Genomic DNA, 18,263 nt, shown 5'->3' on the forward strand with positions numbered 1-18,263 from the left:
TTACAGCTCACAGAATTGATACAGATGGATAAACTGCTTGAAAAACCAGATTAAGAGGCTGCAAAAAATCTTTTCCTGGGATTCTACAAATTTGGAAGCAGGGGAAAAACCCAGACATCAGATGTGTTTGTTTTATATTATTCCTATAGGAGGTGGTACCGTATCAATTATGTGAAGGGACACAGACACCCTGCTTTCATGGGTGCTGTAGGGAGGACTGAGGCAGCCCTACCAGGACCAGAACCACAGCACAGCTGTGTCTGTTTTCCCAAGGATCATGTTCCCAAGGGAAGGGCCCTGGGCCCCCAGATGCCTCTGGGTCTCTCCCCGGGGTCTTCAGCATGTGCTGACCGCAGCCACCCAGTAGTTCTTGGTCTGTCTTGAGGTCATTGTGGAACATCCTGCCCTCACAGGACCATGAACTGCTTTTCCTGAAACCCACACTCAACATGGAAAGAACAGAGGTCTGCAGTCATTTGAGCATCTGTGTGGTCAACTTCCCAAAAACCACCTTTTCCTGCTGAAATATGGAGAGGAGTGTGGGTTTATAAATCTGCTTTTTATCTGAGAACAAATGGCTTGGGAAATTAGTCTCTTTTTCCTCCCAGAACTTCTCGAATCATTCCACTGGCACCTGGCCTGGGACAGAGTAGTATACCTCTATTCCCAGGGCCCATCCCTGTCACAGGTCACTTCCTTCCAGGACCTCCCCCATTCTTGTGGGAAAAGACGGGTGTCCCTCTCACCTCATCCCAAACGGCTCAGCCTGACCTGCCTGCTTGGCACACCGCAGTGCAGTGTTGGAATGAAGGTGGTCAGGAGGAAAGGGGAAACGGATGAGGGGGCATAGAGCGCCCCCTTTCAACTGCCAAATCTGTCCTAGCAGCTCACGGCCAGCAGGTGGCGCTGCTACTCCCCATACCTGGTCTGGCCCAGCTCCCTCCTCACAGGGACTCCTTTCTGGGTGTCTGCTCTCAAGACCTTACTCCGCTGGCCAATGGTGGATGCAGAATACTTTAGGAGCCAGGATACTTCTGAACAGCGGGATCAGTTACCTGTCATGAGCACAGGCCTGATGGGCGGTGGTTCTGACAGCTCCCATCAGGCTTCACCCCAACACTGGTACCAGTGGAATCGCTAATGATCCCTTCCTCCAGTTTTAAAAAACAATTCAGATTGTCCAATCCTTAATATTTATCTCCATTTTAAAAAGTCCTCTGAGCTGCTGCTCTGAATGTGAATGTGCAATCAGCGTTGCGTTTAGTCTGACTTCAGACACAGCCCTCTTCCTTCCACAGCAGGTGGTCTTTTGGGCACCAATTCTCTTCATTCTGCCTGAAATGGCCTGTACAGGAGGCACTCTCTTACCACAATAAACCTTTCCTGAAAGCTTGGGGTAGTGTTTCAGTGCATCTGTACATTTTTGGGAGTGAGCAAAATAAGGGCAGTGCCCCTCCTCAAAGGCCTGTCCCAGCCCTTACCCTTCAGTTTAAACCACATTAAACCATGAAGCTTAACCAGAAGATATTGTTCTGTTTTCTGCGTTAGACACCTGAGAAAAAGCCCTGAGTTAGGAAATCTCAGGCTAAGTTTCTTTTTTTCCCCCTCACCTGGGGATATTTTTTCCCATAGAGAAACGGGGAGCGGGGGGTGGTATGGAGAGGAACATAGATGTGAGAGAGAGACATTGATTGGTTGCCTCCTGCATGAGACCCAACCAGGGCCGGGGATCAAGCCTGCAATCAAGGTATGCACCCTTGGCTGGAATCGAACCGGGGACCCTTCAGTCCACAGGCCAACACTCTAACCACTGAGCCAAACCAGCTAGGGCTATGTATTTTTTTTCTTTTTTTAACTAAAGTACCTTTATTTTTTGTAGTCAAAGGTGGTCACACCCTGCCTGCTCTCCAACAGGAAGTCAGTCTTCTCAACACCACCAGAGCAGGAGAGAGAACACTGAATTATGGCTTGTTTTTATTTATTGATTTGCAAGAGACATCGATTTGTTGTTCCACATATTTATGCATTCATTGGTTGCTTGTATGCACCCTGACCAGGGATCAAACTTGCAACCTTGGCATATCGGGATGATGCTCTAACCAACTGAGCCACCCAGCTAGGGCTAGTACTTGTTTTTAAATAAGAGGAAAACCTGCAGGGTAGGAAGACACCTGATTATGTACTTAGATCAAACCAAGCTGAGAAGGGCACTCCTTAGAACAGAGGCCAGTGTCAGCCAGAGAGCCAGCTGTCTAGGCGATGGAGGGGCCACTCCTGCTTCCTGAGAGCTGTCACCCCCCTGGTGTGGGATGGGAGTGACTCATGCACTAGTCCCTCCCTGGACCCAGCTGTCCCACATGGAAACTTGTTCCCTCCCCACTGGGGGAATATCTGCCACTCTGGCTCAGCATGGTATGGATCCAAGGACACTGGCCTGGCTTGTGCTGAATGGACACCAGGGGATGTCACCTACTGGATGACCAAGTTTCTCATGTTCACAGCCCCACCCCCTCAGAGCCTGAGGCCACCAAACTTCACCTGAGGCCAAGCTGAGCTCCTCACCTGGCATGCCTCACTGCTGCTGTGTGAGCAGCAGGACTGAAGTGTTCATAGCTAGAGCCCCAAAACTGTGGCCCCGCCTCCCAGGGGCTCAGATGAGAAAGCCTGGCTACCTAACAGCTCTGCTGCTCTGGCTGTCGCCTGGCCCCCAGGCCCGGCTGCCCTGCTCTGTGGGCTCGCAGGCGGCTACACATCCTCCGTATCAATAGCCTCTGGGCCTTCAAGCGCTTCCGGAGCTTTTCATTTTCCTTCAGGGTCACAAAGAGTTTTTTTTTTAGGGCATCTAAGTCCAAAAGGGCGTAGCTGTGATCAGATGGCTGCGGGGGGCTGGCTGGCTGACCAGGGGCCTCAGTTGTTTCCGGTCTATGTGGCAGGACCTGAGGACAGGTGAATGGAAGGTAAGCAGTGCCCAGAGCCAGGGGCCAGCAGCAGACTGTTCACCAGCAGGAAGGGCAAGGGGAAGGGTCTAGGGACCCTGCCCAAACCCTGGTTCTTGCTTTCACGGGGAAGGCCTGAAATCGGCCACACCCTGTGGTGCTTGTAGTTCGAGCACCGATTCTTTCTCATTTTGTTTGAAGCAAATCCCCTCCTGCTGAGACCAGCCCAGCATGTGCCCCCTCGGTGCCTGGCCTTACCTGTCCAACAGGGCCTCCGGCACTGGGTGTGGGTTGTGGCCGCAGCGCTTCGAGGGCAGTGTCTGTCTGTCTCCCCGGGCCGTGCTCTCTGGCCTCGGCTTCAGGGAGGATCTGGAAACGCAGGACATGGCTGCAGCACAGACTAACAAAAGTGCAAAAGGACAGAGCCCCAGTGTAGACTGCCCCCCCCCGCACAGACTGGCTCCCCACAGACGGGCCACAGTGCAGACTGACCTTTTCCTTTTCAGAATTGGCATTTCCACCCTTGCTGGCTGGGTCCGTGTCGTCCCTCACCAGCTGCAAGAGACATGGAGCTGCTGTGGACAGCGGCCCGATGTTTGGCCCAGTTGGGGTGCGAGTAAGAAACCTGTACCCTGAGAACCTCACACCAGGCGCCAAGCCTTGTGCTTGTCCCCATTCTCGGCCCATGTTTATCCAATTAAACTGGGCCTTGAAATCCAACCCAATCCACCCACTGGTATCTTTAAAGATGACCCAAATCTTAGGCCAGAGTCCCTGAAGAGGTCCCTATGAAGCCAGGGACCTAATTTGTGTTACCCCAGGGTCTGGCATTCTAGGCGCAGAGTAGTACCTCAAATTTTGCTCAATAAGTGCAAGCCATGTAGTATAAAACATCCGACAGCCTGCAGTCCCCAGGCGCCCACAGCTAAGCCAGGATCACAGGCCAGAACAGCCCCCTAGGCACTAAGATCACAAATGCCACCCCCACACACACACCCGTTGGTTAATTGTAATATCTTACTTCTGGGACAAACACTACCACAAGTGCACAAAGGGATCAAACTACTCTATTAGCAAACATGCACTGGGGGGTTTGGGGGTGGAGTCGCTAACAGTGGGCATGAAGTTTCAGTTAGGCAACAGGATGACCTTCGAGAGCCCTGCTGTACATCCTGCCTACAGGTCACAGTACTGTACTGTATGCTGACAAGTTTGAGGGTAGACCTCATGTTGTGTTCTTCCCACAACTAATTTTATATATATATAAAATAAAAATAAAAAGACTTCCATATTACAAAAACAACCAAACATATTAAGCACCTGTGTTGTGCCCGGCAATGTTCTCGGTGTTGGGACTGAGGCAGTGAATGAAGTCCCTGCCCTCGCGGAACTTACGTAAGAGGAGAGAAGACCAAAAAGGAAGAAAACAAAATGTGGCACGTGGTGGCAGGTGCTAGAAAGTTCAGCAAGCAGGAGGGAGGGACAGGCGAGCAAGGGCGGTGGAAACGGGCAGGGAGGGCCCTCCTGCAGAACCGCGAACCTGGACTTGGAGAAGAGGCGGCAGCCGGCTGCGTGCGGGAGCCCGGGAGAGGTCATCAGGCAAAGGAAAGATGGCAGAGGCCGCGCGGGTTTCCTCACAGCTGGGGCCAGTTCTTCCTCACAGCCCTAACGGTCTCACCGCTCCCCTTCCTCTCATTCCCAATAGAATCAGAACTCGCACAGGTGTTCATCTGCCTTGTGTTTGTCCCATTACTTTGCCTTCCAGGTTCAAGCAGGTGCCCCCCTGTGGGGCCCATACTCTGGGACTCTGTACACCTCTGGGATTTATGAAATTCAATATAATCCCCCTCATGGCTCCAACATACAGTGGTCCGTGAATTCTCTCCTGAGCCAAACCTGCACACCCCACCCCACCAAGACACGTCCACTCCATGTCCCACTGGGACATCAAACTCAATGGGCACAGGGCCAAACACCTTGGAATCAGGGAACCCCATTCCCCAGGGGTTTGGTGAGCTCTTTCTCCCTGGCCACCTCCCTCTCAGCCCACTGGGTCTGCAAAGTCAATCCACTCGGTCCTCTCATCAGCGACCCACCTTCAACTCAGGCCACTGTGACTCCACTCACCTGTGACAATGCTTTGGCCTCCGAACCAGCTTCTAGCCTTCCAAAGTCACATCCCTCCCCACTGACCTCACCCAAAAACCAGCAGCCTGTCCAAGCCTGTCACCATTTGCAACCCTCCGACCAGCCTGAGCCCATGCTGTTCTGAGCGTACCCAAATCCCTTCCACCTGCAAGCCTCTGTCCATGCTGTCCCCACCCTCCAGCGCTTCACTGGCATCCCCCTCCCAGGCCCGGACAGAGCTCTCAGCCAGCAGGGGGCACACACACAGTAGGACCTTAACAGAGATGCGCTGAATGGCAGTGGCGCAGCCTCTGGCTTCTTGATCACAGGGGCACAAGCCCTGGCTGGCTACTCGGAAGAGGATGGTCTGAATGCAGCTCAGCTGCTGCCTTCCACTGGGAAGGCCTTTGCTGCTCAGCCTGAGGCCCCCGCGAGACCTGGCAAAACTGAACCGCATAAAGGACCCGGCTCTTGCCACACTTGCCAGTTGCTGCTTCAACAGCATCCAGTTGTGAAGGGTGACTCATTTTTAAATCATCTTTAAGCTGCAGATCCCCTAAAACGAAGCCCATGGCCAGCAGCATCGGCTGGGCTCCAACCCCAGAGACTAGACAGTGCCTTTGCCGTCCCTGCCCCCACCCCCAGCTGCTGGGTGGATCCCTGCAGAGAAGGCAGGCGTATTCACCTGCCTGGCGTCCTGGAAGGCGAACACTGTGGGCACAGCATTGTGCTTCAGATTCTTGCGGTTTCCAAAGGCACTGAAGCACTCAGGGCGGAAGTGCTCCGAGCAGATGACCGTGTGCTGTTTGGGCTCGAAGTTGCCCCGGCCGATGTTCAGCACCCATTCCTTCAGCAGCTCGGGCCGGCTGAACGGGAACCTAGGGGGCAAAGAAGGAGGCATGAGGGAATGAACCAGGCTGGATTCAGCACTTCGGATTCTCCGGGCATTTTCACATCACCACACAGTATTCTAGACAGCTTGGAAAATCACTCTGTTAAACCACGTCCAAGTTCTGGAAGCTTCTGTCATGGCTGTTTACAGCATCCTTAGGAAACTTGAGACCATGACCATGGCCAAAGAGCTGTTTCCAAAGCTACATGTGCCAGGTGAGCCTTCATTTGTCCCCTTGGGAGCCCACCAGATTGGGGTCTGCTCTGGATGCTGGGGGTATGGGAGCAAGGCAGCCCGGCCCTGGAACATTCCAGAACGGGTAGACATAAGGTAAACTAGACAGACGTGGACTGTGTAGAAATGAAGAATAGGATGTGGTCAGGGAAGGCCACCTGAGAGGTGTCATTTGAGCAGAGGCTTCAGGGAGTGGGATCGTGTGTGGATATCAGAAGGGAGAGCAAGGGACAGGCTTGTGCCTGGCATGTTCAAGGAGCAACAAGAGAAGCAGGTTTGGCTGAGACAGAGCAAGACAAGGAGTGGGGACTGAAGGACAGGTCTCAGGCAGATGGGGGATCCCTGGAGGCTCTGGGCAGAGTGTGATGCCCAAGCCCGCCCTCGCTACTGCAGGAGGGTACAAGGTAGCTGGAGCGTCAGCAGGAGGAGTTAACAAGTGGGCAGATCTGGGATGTATTTCAAAAGGCATGCAATAAGGTTTGCCTGTGGGCCATGACATAAGGAGAGGAGGAAGTGTCAGGGGGCACTAGGAGGGGCCGGTCTGGAACCTGGGAACTTTGGTTTTACATGTTAGATGTTAAATTTGAAGTGCTTTTTAAATTGTCTGGAGACATCAATGTGAGAGGGTTGCTATCCCTCCCTAAAGGGTGGCAAAGGCCTGGGTGAGATCAGTGCCTTGGGGAGCAAGTGTGGGCAGGGTCAATGCAGGGCCATGAACCTAGTCCCGAAGTGCTCCAATGTCTAGTGTTGGAAATAAGAAGGATCCAGCAAAGGACATTGAGTAGGGAGTGTGACTAAGGAAGAGACTGAGAGGTGTCCTAGAAGCCAAGTGTCTCAAAGGGTCAATGGTTAGTTGTGTCGAATGCTACAGAGAAGTCAACTCAGACAATGGGACCACTGCATTTGCCATCGTGAGGGCCACTGGGGAACTGACAGAGCTCTTCTGTGCAAGAGTCTGATTGGAATGGGTCTGAGAGTGAACGGAAGACAACTCCACCCCCAGGTATATATATACCTGACTGAAACATAGAGATACGTGCACCAGAAGACTGGTCCCAGCAAAAATATTGATCCATACGTTTGTGATGGACCAAAACACGGAGACACCCAATGCCCTTCAAATCTAGAACAACCAATTAATTTTGGTTCACACATTCAATGGAATACTATGCAGCAATGAAAAGGAGTGAACTGCCATGGAACACATGAGTCACAACTGTGGACAAAAACCAGGGGGTTCTATGGAAAGTAGACTCACAGGGTGATCTGATCATAAATTCCTAACAGGGCAGGTCATGCTGGGTAGTCACACCCCAGGACACTATTTACACACTTACACACACACATACATACATAAATATATAAATTTGAATATGCCTTTATTGATTTCCAAGAGAGGAAGGGGGGGAGAGGGAAACATCAATGATGAGTCATTGATGGGCTGCCTCTTGCACACCCCCTCAGTGGGGACCGAGCTCACAACCCCAATCAAACTGCCATCTCCTGGATCACAGGTGGATGCTCAACTGCTGAGCCACGCTGACTGGGCTATAATTTCTTTAGTAAACGGTTTACCTGGTGCCTTGTCCATCTGTTTCCTAAAGGTGGGAGTTTTAGGGGAAGATCTCAGTAGAGATCAGCTTTATGCTGATGTATCAAAAATGAGATTTATTCTCTTAACTTCAAGTGTCCTTCGGTGTGGTTGGCAAATGGCACCAACTGGATTTCTGCTGTCTCCTGGAGTAGGGTGATTTGGGCTATTTACGCTCTGGTGGGGGGGGGAGTGCAAACCCTTAACTCTGAAGTGCCCCTGGTTTAGGGGAGACAGGTCTTCTAGACGGCTGCACACCGCTGTTTCACTCTCGGTTTCCCGTTCCGCTGCACGCGGCTTCCCAGCCTCTCAGCACCGCCCGGGAGGCCCCGAGCTCGGTCAGGCCCGCCCCCCGCTGGGCAGGCTGCTCAGCCTCTCCCACCGCCTTCCCAAGCGCCCGGGCCGGCGGAGAGGCGCGGGTCCCCGTGCCCGAGACGCCCGGCCCCCGGGCCACACGCCCTCCGGCCCCCGCGCACGGCCCGGCAGCGACCCCGGCGTCCCCGTCCGCCCAGCGCGCCAAGCCTCGGGCGCCGGTTGGCCCGGGCGAGGCGGCCCGGGCAGCCAGGACCCCGCGTCCCCCGGCGCCCCCGCCCCTCACCGGTGGAAGGTAAGCTGCTTCCTGCGGTTGCTGTAGCGGTTGCAGCACTGCCGGGCCGCGCAGGACTTCGGCATGTCCAGACCCGGGCCGGCCGCCCCTAACAAAGATGGCGGCGGCGGGGCCCGCGGGCGCAGCAAGGCCGGGGGCGGGGCTGGCGGGCGGAGCGCGGCCGCGCGGGGGGAGGAGCCAGCGGGGGCGGGGCTGCCTGCTGCTCCCTGGCCAGCAGCCAGCTCGGCGCCCGCGACCCACGTCGCCCGAGTTAGGGGCTCTGCCGTGTCACCCCGGCTCGCTGAAGCCCGTTACCCGCGCTTCGCTTTGGGAGCCCCCAAACTCCCGCCCACCATCAATCTTGGACAACTGGAAACAGAAGGGCTCAATGCCCAACGTCAGCAGTAGTTTCAAGACTTTGGGAGGCGCCGAGACGCAGATTTTGGCTGCTCGAACGTCGCTAGAGGACTACGAGTTGGTCCCAGATTAGAGTTAGGCGGATACAGCGGTCAGAACAGGCTCGGGCCCTGCAGACCACCAGGGGTAAAGGGCCGAGTGTGCACCCCCAGGAGATCCCAGTCCTGCTTAGGGAACCTCAGAGGCTGCAGCTTTCACAAAGCAGGTTAACCACTCACTGGAGCTTAAGCTCAATTTGAAGAAACTGAGAGCTATTCCTATCGTGGTTTGTTTCTGAAGAATTTACTAGAAAAGTAAATTAAGGGCTATGGGCATTTTTCATTCTGCTAAACAAAACTATGACTTGAACTTCCCAAGTCGTCCTGTAATCATAGTTTGGGGCAGGTGATGATGGTAGATAAACACAATTGTCCTTCAGCACAGAACACCTGAAGCTAGACATGAACCTCAAAGTAGCAATATCTTTATTTACAAATATACAGTTTCACAGAAACAGCTTCGCTTTTTACACATAAACTTTACAATTACACAGAACCATGTAAACGATGTTAAGTGTCTGGCCTGGCCAAAGCCAATGGGAAGGGCCTGCTCTGGGGGTGACATCTTTCCCTCCCCTCACTTCATCAGCCACCAACCAGGAGCCCCTAGTCGGGCTGTGCCTAATTTGCATAAAGCTGATTGCAGCTGCCAGCTCAATCAACACAAAACCAAGGTGTCTTGACTTCTTAGACACCACCCACAGGGATACACCTGTCAAAAGAACAAAAAAGAAATGAAGAAACAAATTGAGATGACCATCGACAGCCTTCCAGGAGTTGCCAGGCCTTGAACCTTATAAGAGCAAATAGCAATCACTAGTGTTGGCCATTCCACTGTAAAATGACACATACTATTAAATGCACCTTTAAAACTTTGTGGTTATTTAAAAAAAGAAAGAAAAAAACTTTGGAACTTTGGCTATTCTCGTGGTGACGACACTGGACAGGCAATGTCCTGGGGCAGATCTTTGGCAAATTCCTCTCCCAACTTCTCCTGCACATTTGCCCTCGTCAGAGCCAGAGACAGCTGTCTGGGGAGAAGGTTGTTTCTGAACCAGCTTCTTACCATTTCTCTCTACAGCACTTCTCCCTTGGGGATCTTGACAATAAACTGGGTTTCAGAAACTATGTCTATTTTTGTGTTAATAAAAGCAACAGAATTAAAAGCAGAACAAAAAAAGGCAGTTGGCTTGTTAAGCATGAATGATACTAGGACAAAATATGGGCTCTGACTAGCCAATTACAGTTCAAACCCTTGGTGCTTCAGTGAGAGAGTGGAGGGAGTCCGCCTGGTGGCCCTGCACAAGGATGCCAAGTGCAGAAGCCCCTGGCAGGGAGACTAGGGTCCATCCTGCTGTAAACAAATATGACCAACTTGGGCATTCTTCCCTTTTCATGCTTTTACAAAAAACAATGTATATGAAAACACATCCATCGATTTACAAAAAAACAAAAAACATTTTTGAGAACAAGTATTTGAACTGCTAAAAAGTAATGTCAATTTGGAACAAAGCTGAAGCCTTCCGCCCCCTCAGAGCCCCAGAACCACCAGTGTCCCAGGGTACACTGACCTGGAGCAGAGCCCCACAGGCCTTCAGGAGCAAACTCCCTGGCTTCTCTAGAATCACACCCGCAAGAGTGTCCCCAGTCCAGATCTGAGGAACTCTGCACAGTTCAATGGTATATACCCGGAGGCCAATGTTACCATATCACTCACCAACTCAAACCAAAAAGCCTTCAAGTCCTAACCTTGGCCTGTGGAACCAGCAGGCCAACCTGTATGAGGGGACACTAATAATCACCCGTGGGGGAGGCCCTCCTCCCAATTTTCCTTCACCCATCACATAGAGGAATGCCATTCCCCAGTGACTGCCTAACCTTTATGCTGCTACTGGAATAATGCTAGGGGAAGAGACAAGGAGGGAATCAAAGTGCCCCCTCACTTGGAAACACTCTGCCTGGGCATCCACAGGCACCCATACGCCAACTGGAGAGAAAGGGCACCCAGGCAAAAATCTGCCAATACTTTTGGCTATATCGTGCAAAAAGACAGGTTTTTTACATCGTGCAAAACAGGAAACTGAGTTAAGAACACGGGCCACCTGAATCTCCCAACCTACCCTCTTTCTACAGAGAAGTGGCCACACACTATCCCTTTTAAGGAACAGAAAGAAAACTAGGGACCCTAGCTCGCCCACCACCCCCAGCTCCTCTCAGAGTGAGACCAGAGAAGTCCAGCAGGCAGCCCTGGGGCCAGAGGCAGCAACGAGGCAGGGAGAAGGCGGACTACTAAGGGAGGGGCAGCTCTGATGGTTGCTGTACAGACACTTATGGTAAAAGACTTACACTCGAGAAAAAGTTTGCACGTATGGCTGTTTGTTAACAGGCCGGGGAAACATTTGTCCCCAACACACCGGAAGCAGAAGTTAACAGTTAGCACTTGTTCCAATCGGCGGGAGTTTGTTATGATAGCAAGAATTCACAACTACTACGGACCCTCATTTTCAGCTGCACCAAACCCACTGTATTGGGATGTTTAGCCTGCCTCCACTGCAGAGAACACAGCTCTAGCAGCAGCTTTGGCCTACGAGGACTTTATTCAGTCACTGGCTATGTACAGTTTATACCTTGGACAGCCTGTCCTTTTGCTTAGGCACCTGAATGGCAGGGGTCTGCCTGCACCAGAGCTGAGAGTTCTGTGCTCAACTAAGAAAGGGGCCAAAAAGCCCATTGTCCCGTCCCTTCCGATTCTCCACCCACAGTCTCCTCGCTTGCCAGCAGTCAGTCCAGAAAGAGCTTCCGGGAGCCCATTCGGGAACGGTTGGAACGGCGGATGTCGAACTTGGAGTCCCGGCACTTTTGGCAGACAAACACTTCAGGAACGTTGGATTTCCGGATTTTGGCACAGGACAGGTGAATCCAAGTATGGCATTCATTACACTCTATCATAGGGCGGCCGGCAAACGGCTTCATGCAGAAGCAGGTGACAAGGTCCCACGAGTCATCGTCTGAAAAGAGAGAAACACGTAAGAAGGAAAAAACATCTCCGGACCCCTCTCCATCAGGAAAACTGCTCTCCAACGGCACAAAGCAGCTAATCCTCAACAACTGAACTGCATTTCAACTTGCTCCTAACGGTGCTACCTCCCTCCCTGAACACATAGTACGTGCACAACAAAGGGCACTAAAAGGCATGGGTCCCAGGATTACCGTGACGTGTTCTTATGAGCTACATTATGTTTACGTTTCCAGACCTGCCTTGGAATCTCAGCTGTCTCTAGCTGCAATCACCCCCTTCCCTAAACACCTCAGTGTCCACCTTCTTACCCTTTTCTCCCTAAAGATGGTGGGCACAGTGAGGACGGGACTGCTCTGAGGCTCCTGTTTATAGCCACTATCTTCTGACCACCAGCCAACAGTGCTGCTGTCCTTCCGGACCACTCACCTGAATCCACCATTATGTCCTCGTCATTGCCAGTGCTGTCCTCGTCTCGGAACACCACCTGCTTTCCCTGCCGGACGATAGTCCGTTTGCCTTCAGTTTTTATTTCTTTGACCTGATCAGGTGACACCGTGGCACAAGACCCGCTGGAAGGAGTATCGGAGTCCCAGCCCGAGCAGGGATCGCCAGGGGCCTGAGGGATATCCTGCAGGGTGGGGCTCGTGGGGGTCTCCACATACGGATCGGCGGCTTCCAGCTTCAGCAAGCTGCCCATGTACCCCTCCTTCACGGGCACATCGCTGTCCCTTCGCTTCCTCTTCTTCTTCTTCTTCAGCTTGTCGGTCTTCTTTCTGTCCAGCAGGAAGTTACTGGGCTTGGCTCGCTGCAAGAGGGCGGGCTGCAGGTGGCCAAAGCAGCGGTCGGAGACTGGCAAGGGCACGGCAGATGAGATGTCAGTGAAACCAGCATCCCAGCCATCGCTGTCAATTGTACCTGTGGTGCTGTTGGCAGGGCTAGGGCTGCTCCTCAAAGGGAGTTCCTGAAAGGACAGAGGCAAAGGTGCCGGGTTCCGATCATTTCGAGCAGTCCCAGCAACAAGAGCTGGCCCCAAACAGAGCTCCCCCAGGCACTCTACAACCATAGGCTTCCAGCTCTCATTAGCATTACTCTTTAGGAACAGTGGCATTTGTCCTTTAGTGTGACCTTTCAGATAGAATGTGAACCCATGAGAGGGGAGCTCCTACCCTGGCTGAACCCTCTGGAACCTGGTTGATGCTCAATCTTTGTGAAAGGAGTGAAGATGAGCTGTCAACCCACTTTTCCTTCTCTGACTGTAACACCTCCCCCTCCATTTGTCCTCCCACGGGATGTATTTTTTAATTAAATGAATTTAAATTAGTTTTGAGAATTTCCCAATACTTTTTTTAAAAACTAGAGATATCCCAAAATATTGCAAAAATCAAAGTAGGTAATTATTGCCCTAAAGCAGTGCGTGAGCTATGGTTTCTTCCTTCAGGCCATTCAAGCATTTTGTATTTGCAAATAGTGGCAACACTCTGCATGGCACAAAGCAGGCATAATCCACCTGAACAGCAGTGCAAAGGATAAACCAATGCTGGGACCTGGCCCCCTAGGAATACAGGGGTCCCTTCTGTTTAGCCTCGGTCAGTATGAATGAGGCCCCTGAAGTTTTAAGACCATGGCAGCACTGGTCCACAATTCTGCCCATTTCTCAGCAAGGAAATGCCTGGATTGTGGCCTTGATCCCCAGTAGGGGGAGTACAAGAGGCAGCCAACTGATGTATCTCACATGGATGTTTCTCTTCCTTTCTCTAAACTCAATAAATACTTATTTTTTAAAAAATAAAATGGGGACAATATCAATCATCTCATATCATTATAAGGGCCAAAAACTGCCTGGCCACAGTCAGCATTCAATAATTACTGGCTATTAAGATCAGGCAGTTGTACAGAATAGGAAATACAGTCAGTAATACTGTAATAACTATGTATGATGTCAAGAAGGTACTGGAAATATCAGGGGGAACACTTTGTAAAGTATATGATTGTCTAACCACTGCGCTGTACACCTGAAACTAGTACAAAATCATATTAAATGTCAACTGTAACTGGAAGACCAACCCGACCAAAAGAAAACAAAAACCAAGATAGCAAATAGGTATTTTCAAGCAAACTTTGAAAGTTTACTAAATCATTTCTAGACAAGTCTGCATTTTATTTTCTACCAGAGTTTGAGGAACCATTTCTCAGGCTGGTCTAAGTTTCCAAGAAAGATTTTTGCCCAACTCTTGTATAAAGTTCTCCTGCACAACCCCTTCCAGACTAAATGCCTTATTGGACACTCTGGTTTCACTGCTAGAAAGAATAGCCTCGAAATTCCTGAAGATTACCTCCTTTGGATAAGGGATGTAGCCAGCATAGGCCAAGACAAAGGTACAGAATTTGTTGAAATCTTCCACGGTCCTACGCCTCTTGTAACCGGGGGAGTACTCCTGTTAGCAGAGGAGAAAAAAGGTGTGTTTGAAAGTAGACACTTGTAGGTGGAATCACAAACCAAGCAAGTTGGAGTTTTCATTTTTGCCAGCCACTCAAAAACACACTGCAAGATTTACAAACATTTAAAAACAAGATAAGGTAAACTCAGGTCAAGAAATAAGTTTTGAGAAGGTTGAAAGTGATGGTTGTTATGCCAAGAATACTGGGAAATTGGTTAGGAGATAAAAGCTTGTCCAAAAGCCTGTTTTTTAGCACTCCTGGGCATTTTCTGGCATCATCTATTCGATTCTACAGGCCTATCAGCTCTAATAACTACTTTTTTGCTACAGATTTTCCATTTTGAAAATAAACTGCTGCTGCAGCTGGACCTGAAGCATTTGATGATTTCAGAAGTCAACTACTTCTTATAGTTCCCAGCTCTCTCAAGCCTGACCCCTCCCCAGCCAGGGCTGCATGAGGACCACCACCTCCGCTGGGTCTCTCCCGCACAGGCACTTCCTGCTGGTCTCTCCACCGCTCCAATATCCAGGGGCCAGGCACCCAAACGTTTCTCGACTCAACGAGTAAACCAGAAACATTCCTGCCAGTCTTATTTGCACATTGAAGATGAAATACTAGAGGTTTTGGCTTGCGAGGCCCATCCCCTCTAAGCCTAGAAGTGCCCTCAACAAGAATGGACTTTCCCCTGAAAAAAGCAACTCAAGGAGAAAGAGCCTTTATTTGCTGCTGAGCAAAACAACTGTACGTTATTTTGGTTTATTTGACTAGCCTATCTACTGAGGTTTTCTTTAGGCTTTTTATAACCCACCCTAACCCCATCCTTACGTGCTGAGCTAACATTTACAGAGCCTAGGGGCCCAGGGCCCTACTAGGGTGCAAGTGAGGGTGAAAATGGGGGGTGGGCTCCTAAGCCCAGCCTAGCCCTCCCCAGGACAGGGCCGAGAAAGCTGGGCAGCACAACCGTGCTGCCTGCAGGTTTCCTTCCAAAGGCGCCGCTTCGTATTTTCTCAACTTGGTTCCAGCAAACCACCCTCTCCCCCCCCACCTCTCGGCCGCCGGACCCCAAAGGGCGCGCAGGTTAGCCGAGCACCAGGCTCAGCGCAGGACCCAGCGCAGGAAGTGAAGGAGATCCTGCCCCCACCCCCCGGGGAGCCACTGGCCGCCCTCCCTCCGGCCAGGGTGGGAGGGCCGCAGCCCTCGGCCCTCAAACTCTCGGGAAGAACTTTTATTTCGGCGGGGAACGGGCAGAAGTGGGTCAGGAGCTGGGATGCCGAGCGGCAGGCGGCGGAGCCCTCCGGCCTGGGGCGGAGGGACCTGCGCCGCCCCCACCCCGCTCGCCGCGCCGCCGCCTTTAGGAAAAGCAGATGGCGGTGCGGCCCCCTCCCGCCCTCCCGCGGAAGCCGCCCCCCGCCGACACTCGGCCCCGGAAGGTGCGGGGCCCATCCCGCGGGGGAGGGGGCTCAAGAAACCGGCTGGGTCGGGGTCCCGGGCTGGCAGGGCCCGCGAACCCCCGAGGCGTCAACGCGGCGGGAGAATGTACCCGGAGCCGCCTCCTGCGGCCCGACCCGAACCCAGGACCCCGCGGGTCTCGGGAAGGGAGAGGGAACCGCGGCAGGGGCGCCAACCGGGAGAACCGAGGGCAGATCCCCGGAAGGAGGAGTGGGAGGCGGGGCGAGCAGAGCCCGCGGGCGGGGGGCGGGGGCCCCGGAGGGGAATGCGAGCGCGCGGGGGGTGGGGGGCTCGGCTTGGGCCCCCGCAGCGGTGGAAACCCCGAAAGACTAGGCTCCCCCGAGCCGGGGGAGGCCGGGGCCGCAAGGAGTAAGGGGGCGGGGCGCAAGCCACTGGGCCCGGGGGATTAGGGGAGCAGGCGGGGGCGCGCAGAGCCGAGTCCTCTTCCGAGGGGGCCTCGAGCCCCTCCGGGAGAGGCGGGGGGGGGGGTTCCTCCGAGAAGCGAGAGCGCGGGGCGGCGGCGCTCAGGCCGAGTCCCCGGGGGCGGGGAAGGGGTAAGCGAGGCAGGCGGGGAGGGGCCCGGAGCACAGACAGGTCCCGAGGCTACCGAGGCCCGGGAGGGGTCAGCGCTCACGCCCGCGGAAGGGACGCCGAAGCTGGGGCCGGGAAGACGGGGCGCGGGCCCCAGTGGGGGGCGGGGTTGGGCGCCGGTGGGGGTGGGGGTGGGGGCGACGACGAAAAGCTGGGGGAGAGGAGGGAGGCGCTTGGGTGGCAGGGGTCCGGCTCCGGGGAACGAAGGACTGGGGTGGGGGTGGTCGGGGGCGATCCGGGCGCAGTTCTCACCTCAGGGTGGAAGGCGGCGGCGCAGGAGTCGGAGTCCATGTTCAGGGTGGGGGGCGGCGGCTGCGGGAGTGCAGGGGCCGGAATGCGGACACCGGCCCGTGGGACCGCTGGGGGCTGGGGGCTCCGGCGGCCGCGTAGGATCAGGGCGGACCGGGGAGGGGTCGCCCCGGCTAGAGATGATGGGGGGGCTCTGCGTGTCGCGCCCCGGACTCTGTGCTCCCGGACCAGCGGCTCCAAGGCGGAGCAGAGTTAGCGATGCAGCTCCCGCGGCCGGCGCGGCAGGAGAGGCGGGAGAGTCGCTACGGGCGGGGGGCGGCGGCGGCGGCGGCGGCGGCGGCGGCGAGCGGGAACCCGACCGGCTCCCCGACCTGACGCCCAGTTCGGCTCGTGTCTCAGGAGGGAGGGCGGGAGATCCGCGAGGCCTGTCGGGAAATGTAGTCTGAGGGGGACGGAGAGCCGACAGAGAGGGGGCGTGGCGCGGGAGCTGGCGCTGGGCATTGTGGGAGTCGTAGTCCCAGGCTCCGCCGAGGCCGCACACAAAGGCTGCCTCGAGGACTCCAAAGACCATAGAGCTCTGCGGCGGCTGCGGAGGCGGTGTCTCCGGGACTTGAGACCTCCCGAGCGGGGGCTGTGCGGGGGCTCGCGCCGGCTTGGAGATGGGGGAGGGGCGGCGCGGGCGGTAGCGCCTCTGTCTCCGCGGGGGCGGCGAGGCCGGGGTCGCGCCGGCTGGCTGGTGGGGGCGGGGCTGACGGCCTTGGTCGCTGAGCGAGGAGGCGCCGTGCGCCTCCTCCTTTCTCCTTCGGGACTAAGGGTTCGTTCCCCTTTGTGGGGCCGGGGTCTCCGCCGCCCCGGCGAGAGTGGGGGCGGCGGCGCTGACGTCTGGCCACCCCCGGACTTGGCCCCCCGCGCGTCCTGCCGGGGGAGCGAACTTGCCTTCGCGGCCGTGGGGTTTCTAGCCGGGTCCGCGGGACCGTAGGGTCCACTTGAGGTATCGGGTTACCGCATCTGAAAATCTCTCCCGGTGTTATCAATGTTTTTAGAAGATGTTTGCTTGAATTCCCTTTTCCTTCCCTCTACACGTAACCTTGGGACCGCCCCTGTTTTCTCATACTATTTCCTGAGCATATTCCTCACAGGATTGTAATTGAGGCAAAAACGTGATGGAGATATTGACTTTGTGTATTGATATTTAATTGAGGAGTTTGCAGTCTAAGTGCTGCAACGCAGCGTATTTTACAACTTTATGTGGAAGGTTGGTTGACTCTGGCTGACTCTGAACACCTAGTTGAAAATTAACTGCTCTGATCAAATTACCAGGCCTGACATTCTTTAACATTTTGAAAGAAAAATCTATATGCAAATGACTCAGTAGCGTATTCTGTTGCTCTGAAGACAAAAACTTAAAGAGGAGTAGCATAAAATTTTAAATTTAAATCAGAAAACTGGTTCTTCAATATACTAAGTCAAAATGATGGTTGGAAGAACCCCTAAAAGATAAGATTATTTCCGAGGGAGTGAGTGCTACATTGGTTGGCTACTGCTATTTAGGTAGTTAAGAGAATTATGATAGAAACATTTAGTGGTTAAGGGACTGAGTTTCTCTTAGAAATACTTTCCTGAGCCCCAGTTTCCTAAGCTATAAAATGTTTAGCGTAGTACCGGCCTCAATAAATGGTAGTTGACCATTGTTAT

General features: G+C 53.7%; 3 protein-coding genes across 3 annotated transcripts in view; 1 reads left to right on the plus strand and 2 right to left on the minus strand.

The window, feature by feature from the left end:
• Nucleotides 1–163, plus strand: part of DNAJC11 (DnaJ heat shock protein family (Hsp40) member C11) — a 43,760-nt gene extending 43,597 nt beyond the window's left edge. The window contains exon 16 of the mRNA XM_087820146.1: nucleotides 7–163. Coding sequence (XP_087676272.1) covers nucleotides 7–32 — 26 coding nt within the window. The 3' untranslated portion in view covers nucleotides 33–163. The remainder of the gene's footprint in view (nucleotides 1–6) is intronic.
• A 294-nt stretch (nucleotides 164–457) lies between these two features.
• On the minus strand, nucleotides 458–8,474 carry THAP3 (THAP domain containing 3). The gene is made up of 5 exons (XM_087820148.1): nucleotides 8,379–8,474; nucleotides 5,749–5,941; nucleotides 3,429–3,491; nucleotides 3,195–3,305; nucleotides 458–2,936 (listed from the first exon to the last, which is right to left on the minus strand). Exons 1-5 carry the CDS (start codon nucleotides 8,450–8,452, stop codon nucleotides 2,673–2,675), a joined length of 705 nt encoding a protein of 234 aa, XP_087676274.1. The 5' UTR covers nucleotides 8,453–8,474; the 3' UTR covers nucleotides 458–2,672.
• A 756-nt stretch (nucleotides 8,475–9,230) lies between these two features.
• Nucleotides 9,231–16,686, minus strand: PHF13 (PHD finger protein 13). The gene is made up of 4 exons (XM_016214702.2): nucleotides 16,572–16,686; nucleotides 14,174–14,275; nucleotides 12,267–12,801; nucleotides 9,231–11,829 (listed from the first exon to the last, which is right to left on the minus strand). Exons 1-4 carry the CDS (start codon nucleotides 16,608–16,610, stop codon nucleotides 11,603–11,605), a joined length of 903 nt encoding a protein of 300 aa, XP_016070188.1. The 5' UTR covers nucleotides 16,611–16,686; the 3' UTR covers nucleotides 9,231–11,602.
• Nucleotides 16,687–18,263: the final 1,577 nt, after the last annotated feature.

The sequence above is a fragment of the Miniopterus natalensis genome, chromosome 9 (assembly GCF_054644295.1).
Source record: "Miniopterus natalensis isolate mMinNat1 chromosome 9, mMinNat1.hap1, whole genome shotgun sequence".
In the NCBI taxonomy this organism is placed as follows: Eukaryota; Metazoa; Chordata; class Mammalia; order Chiroptera; family Miniopteridae; genus Miniopterus; species Miniopterus natalensis.

Bases quoted from the DNA above. Each gene is read 5' to 3' on its own strand.
- PHF13 (XM_016214702.2), bottom strand. From the start codon at position 16,610: ATGGACTCCGACTCCTGCGCCGCCGCCTTCCACCCTGAG. The intron at 12,802-14,173 runs GTAATCTTCAGG...CTGTCCTTTCAG, and splicing joins ACATCCCTTATCCAAAGGAG to GAACTCCCTTTGAGGAGCAG. The intron at 11,830-12,266 runs GTGAGTGGTCCG...CTCTCTTTTCAG, and splicing joins GGACATAATGGTGGATTCAG to ACGATGACTCGTGGGACCTT.
- THAP3 (XM_087820148.1), bottom strand. From the start codon at position 8,452: ATGCCGAAGTCCTGCGCGGCCCGGCAGTGCTGCAACCGCTACAGCAAC. The intron at 5,942-8,378 runs GTGAGGGGCGGG...TTTGCCCCCTAG, and splicing joins AAGCAGCTTACCTTCCACCG to GTTCCCGTTCAGCCGGCCCG. The intron at 3,492-5,748 runs GTGAATACGCCT...TGTCTCTTGCAG, and splicing joins CCTTCCAGGACGCCAGGCAG to CTGGTGAGGGACGACACGGA.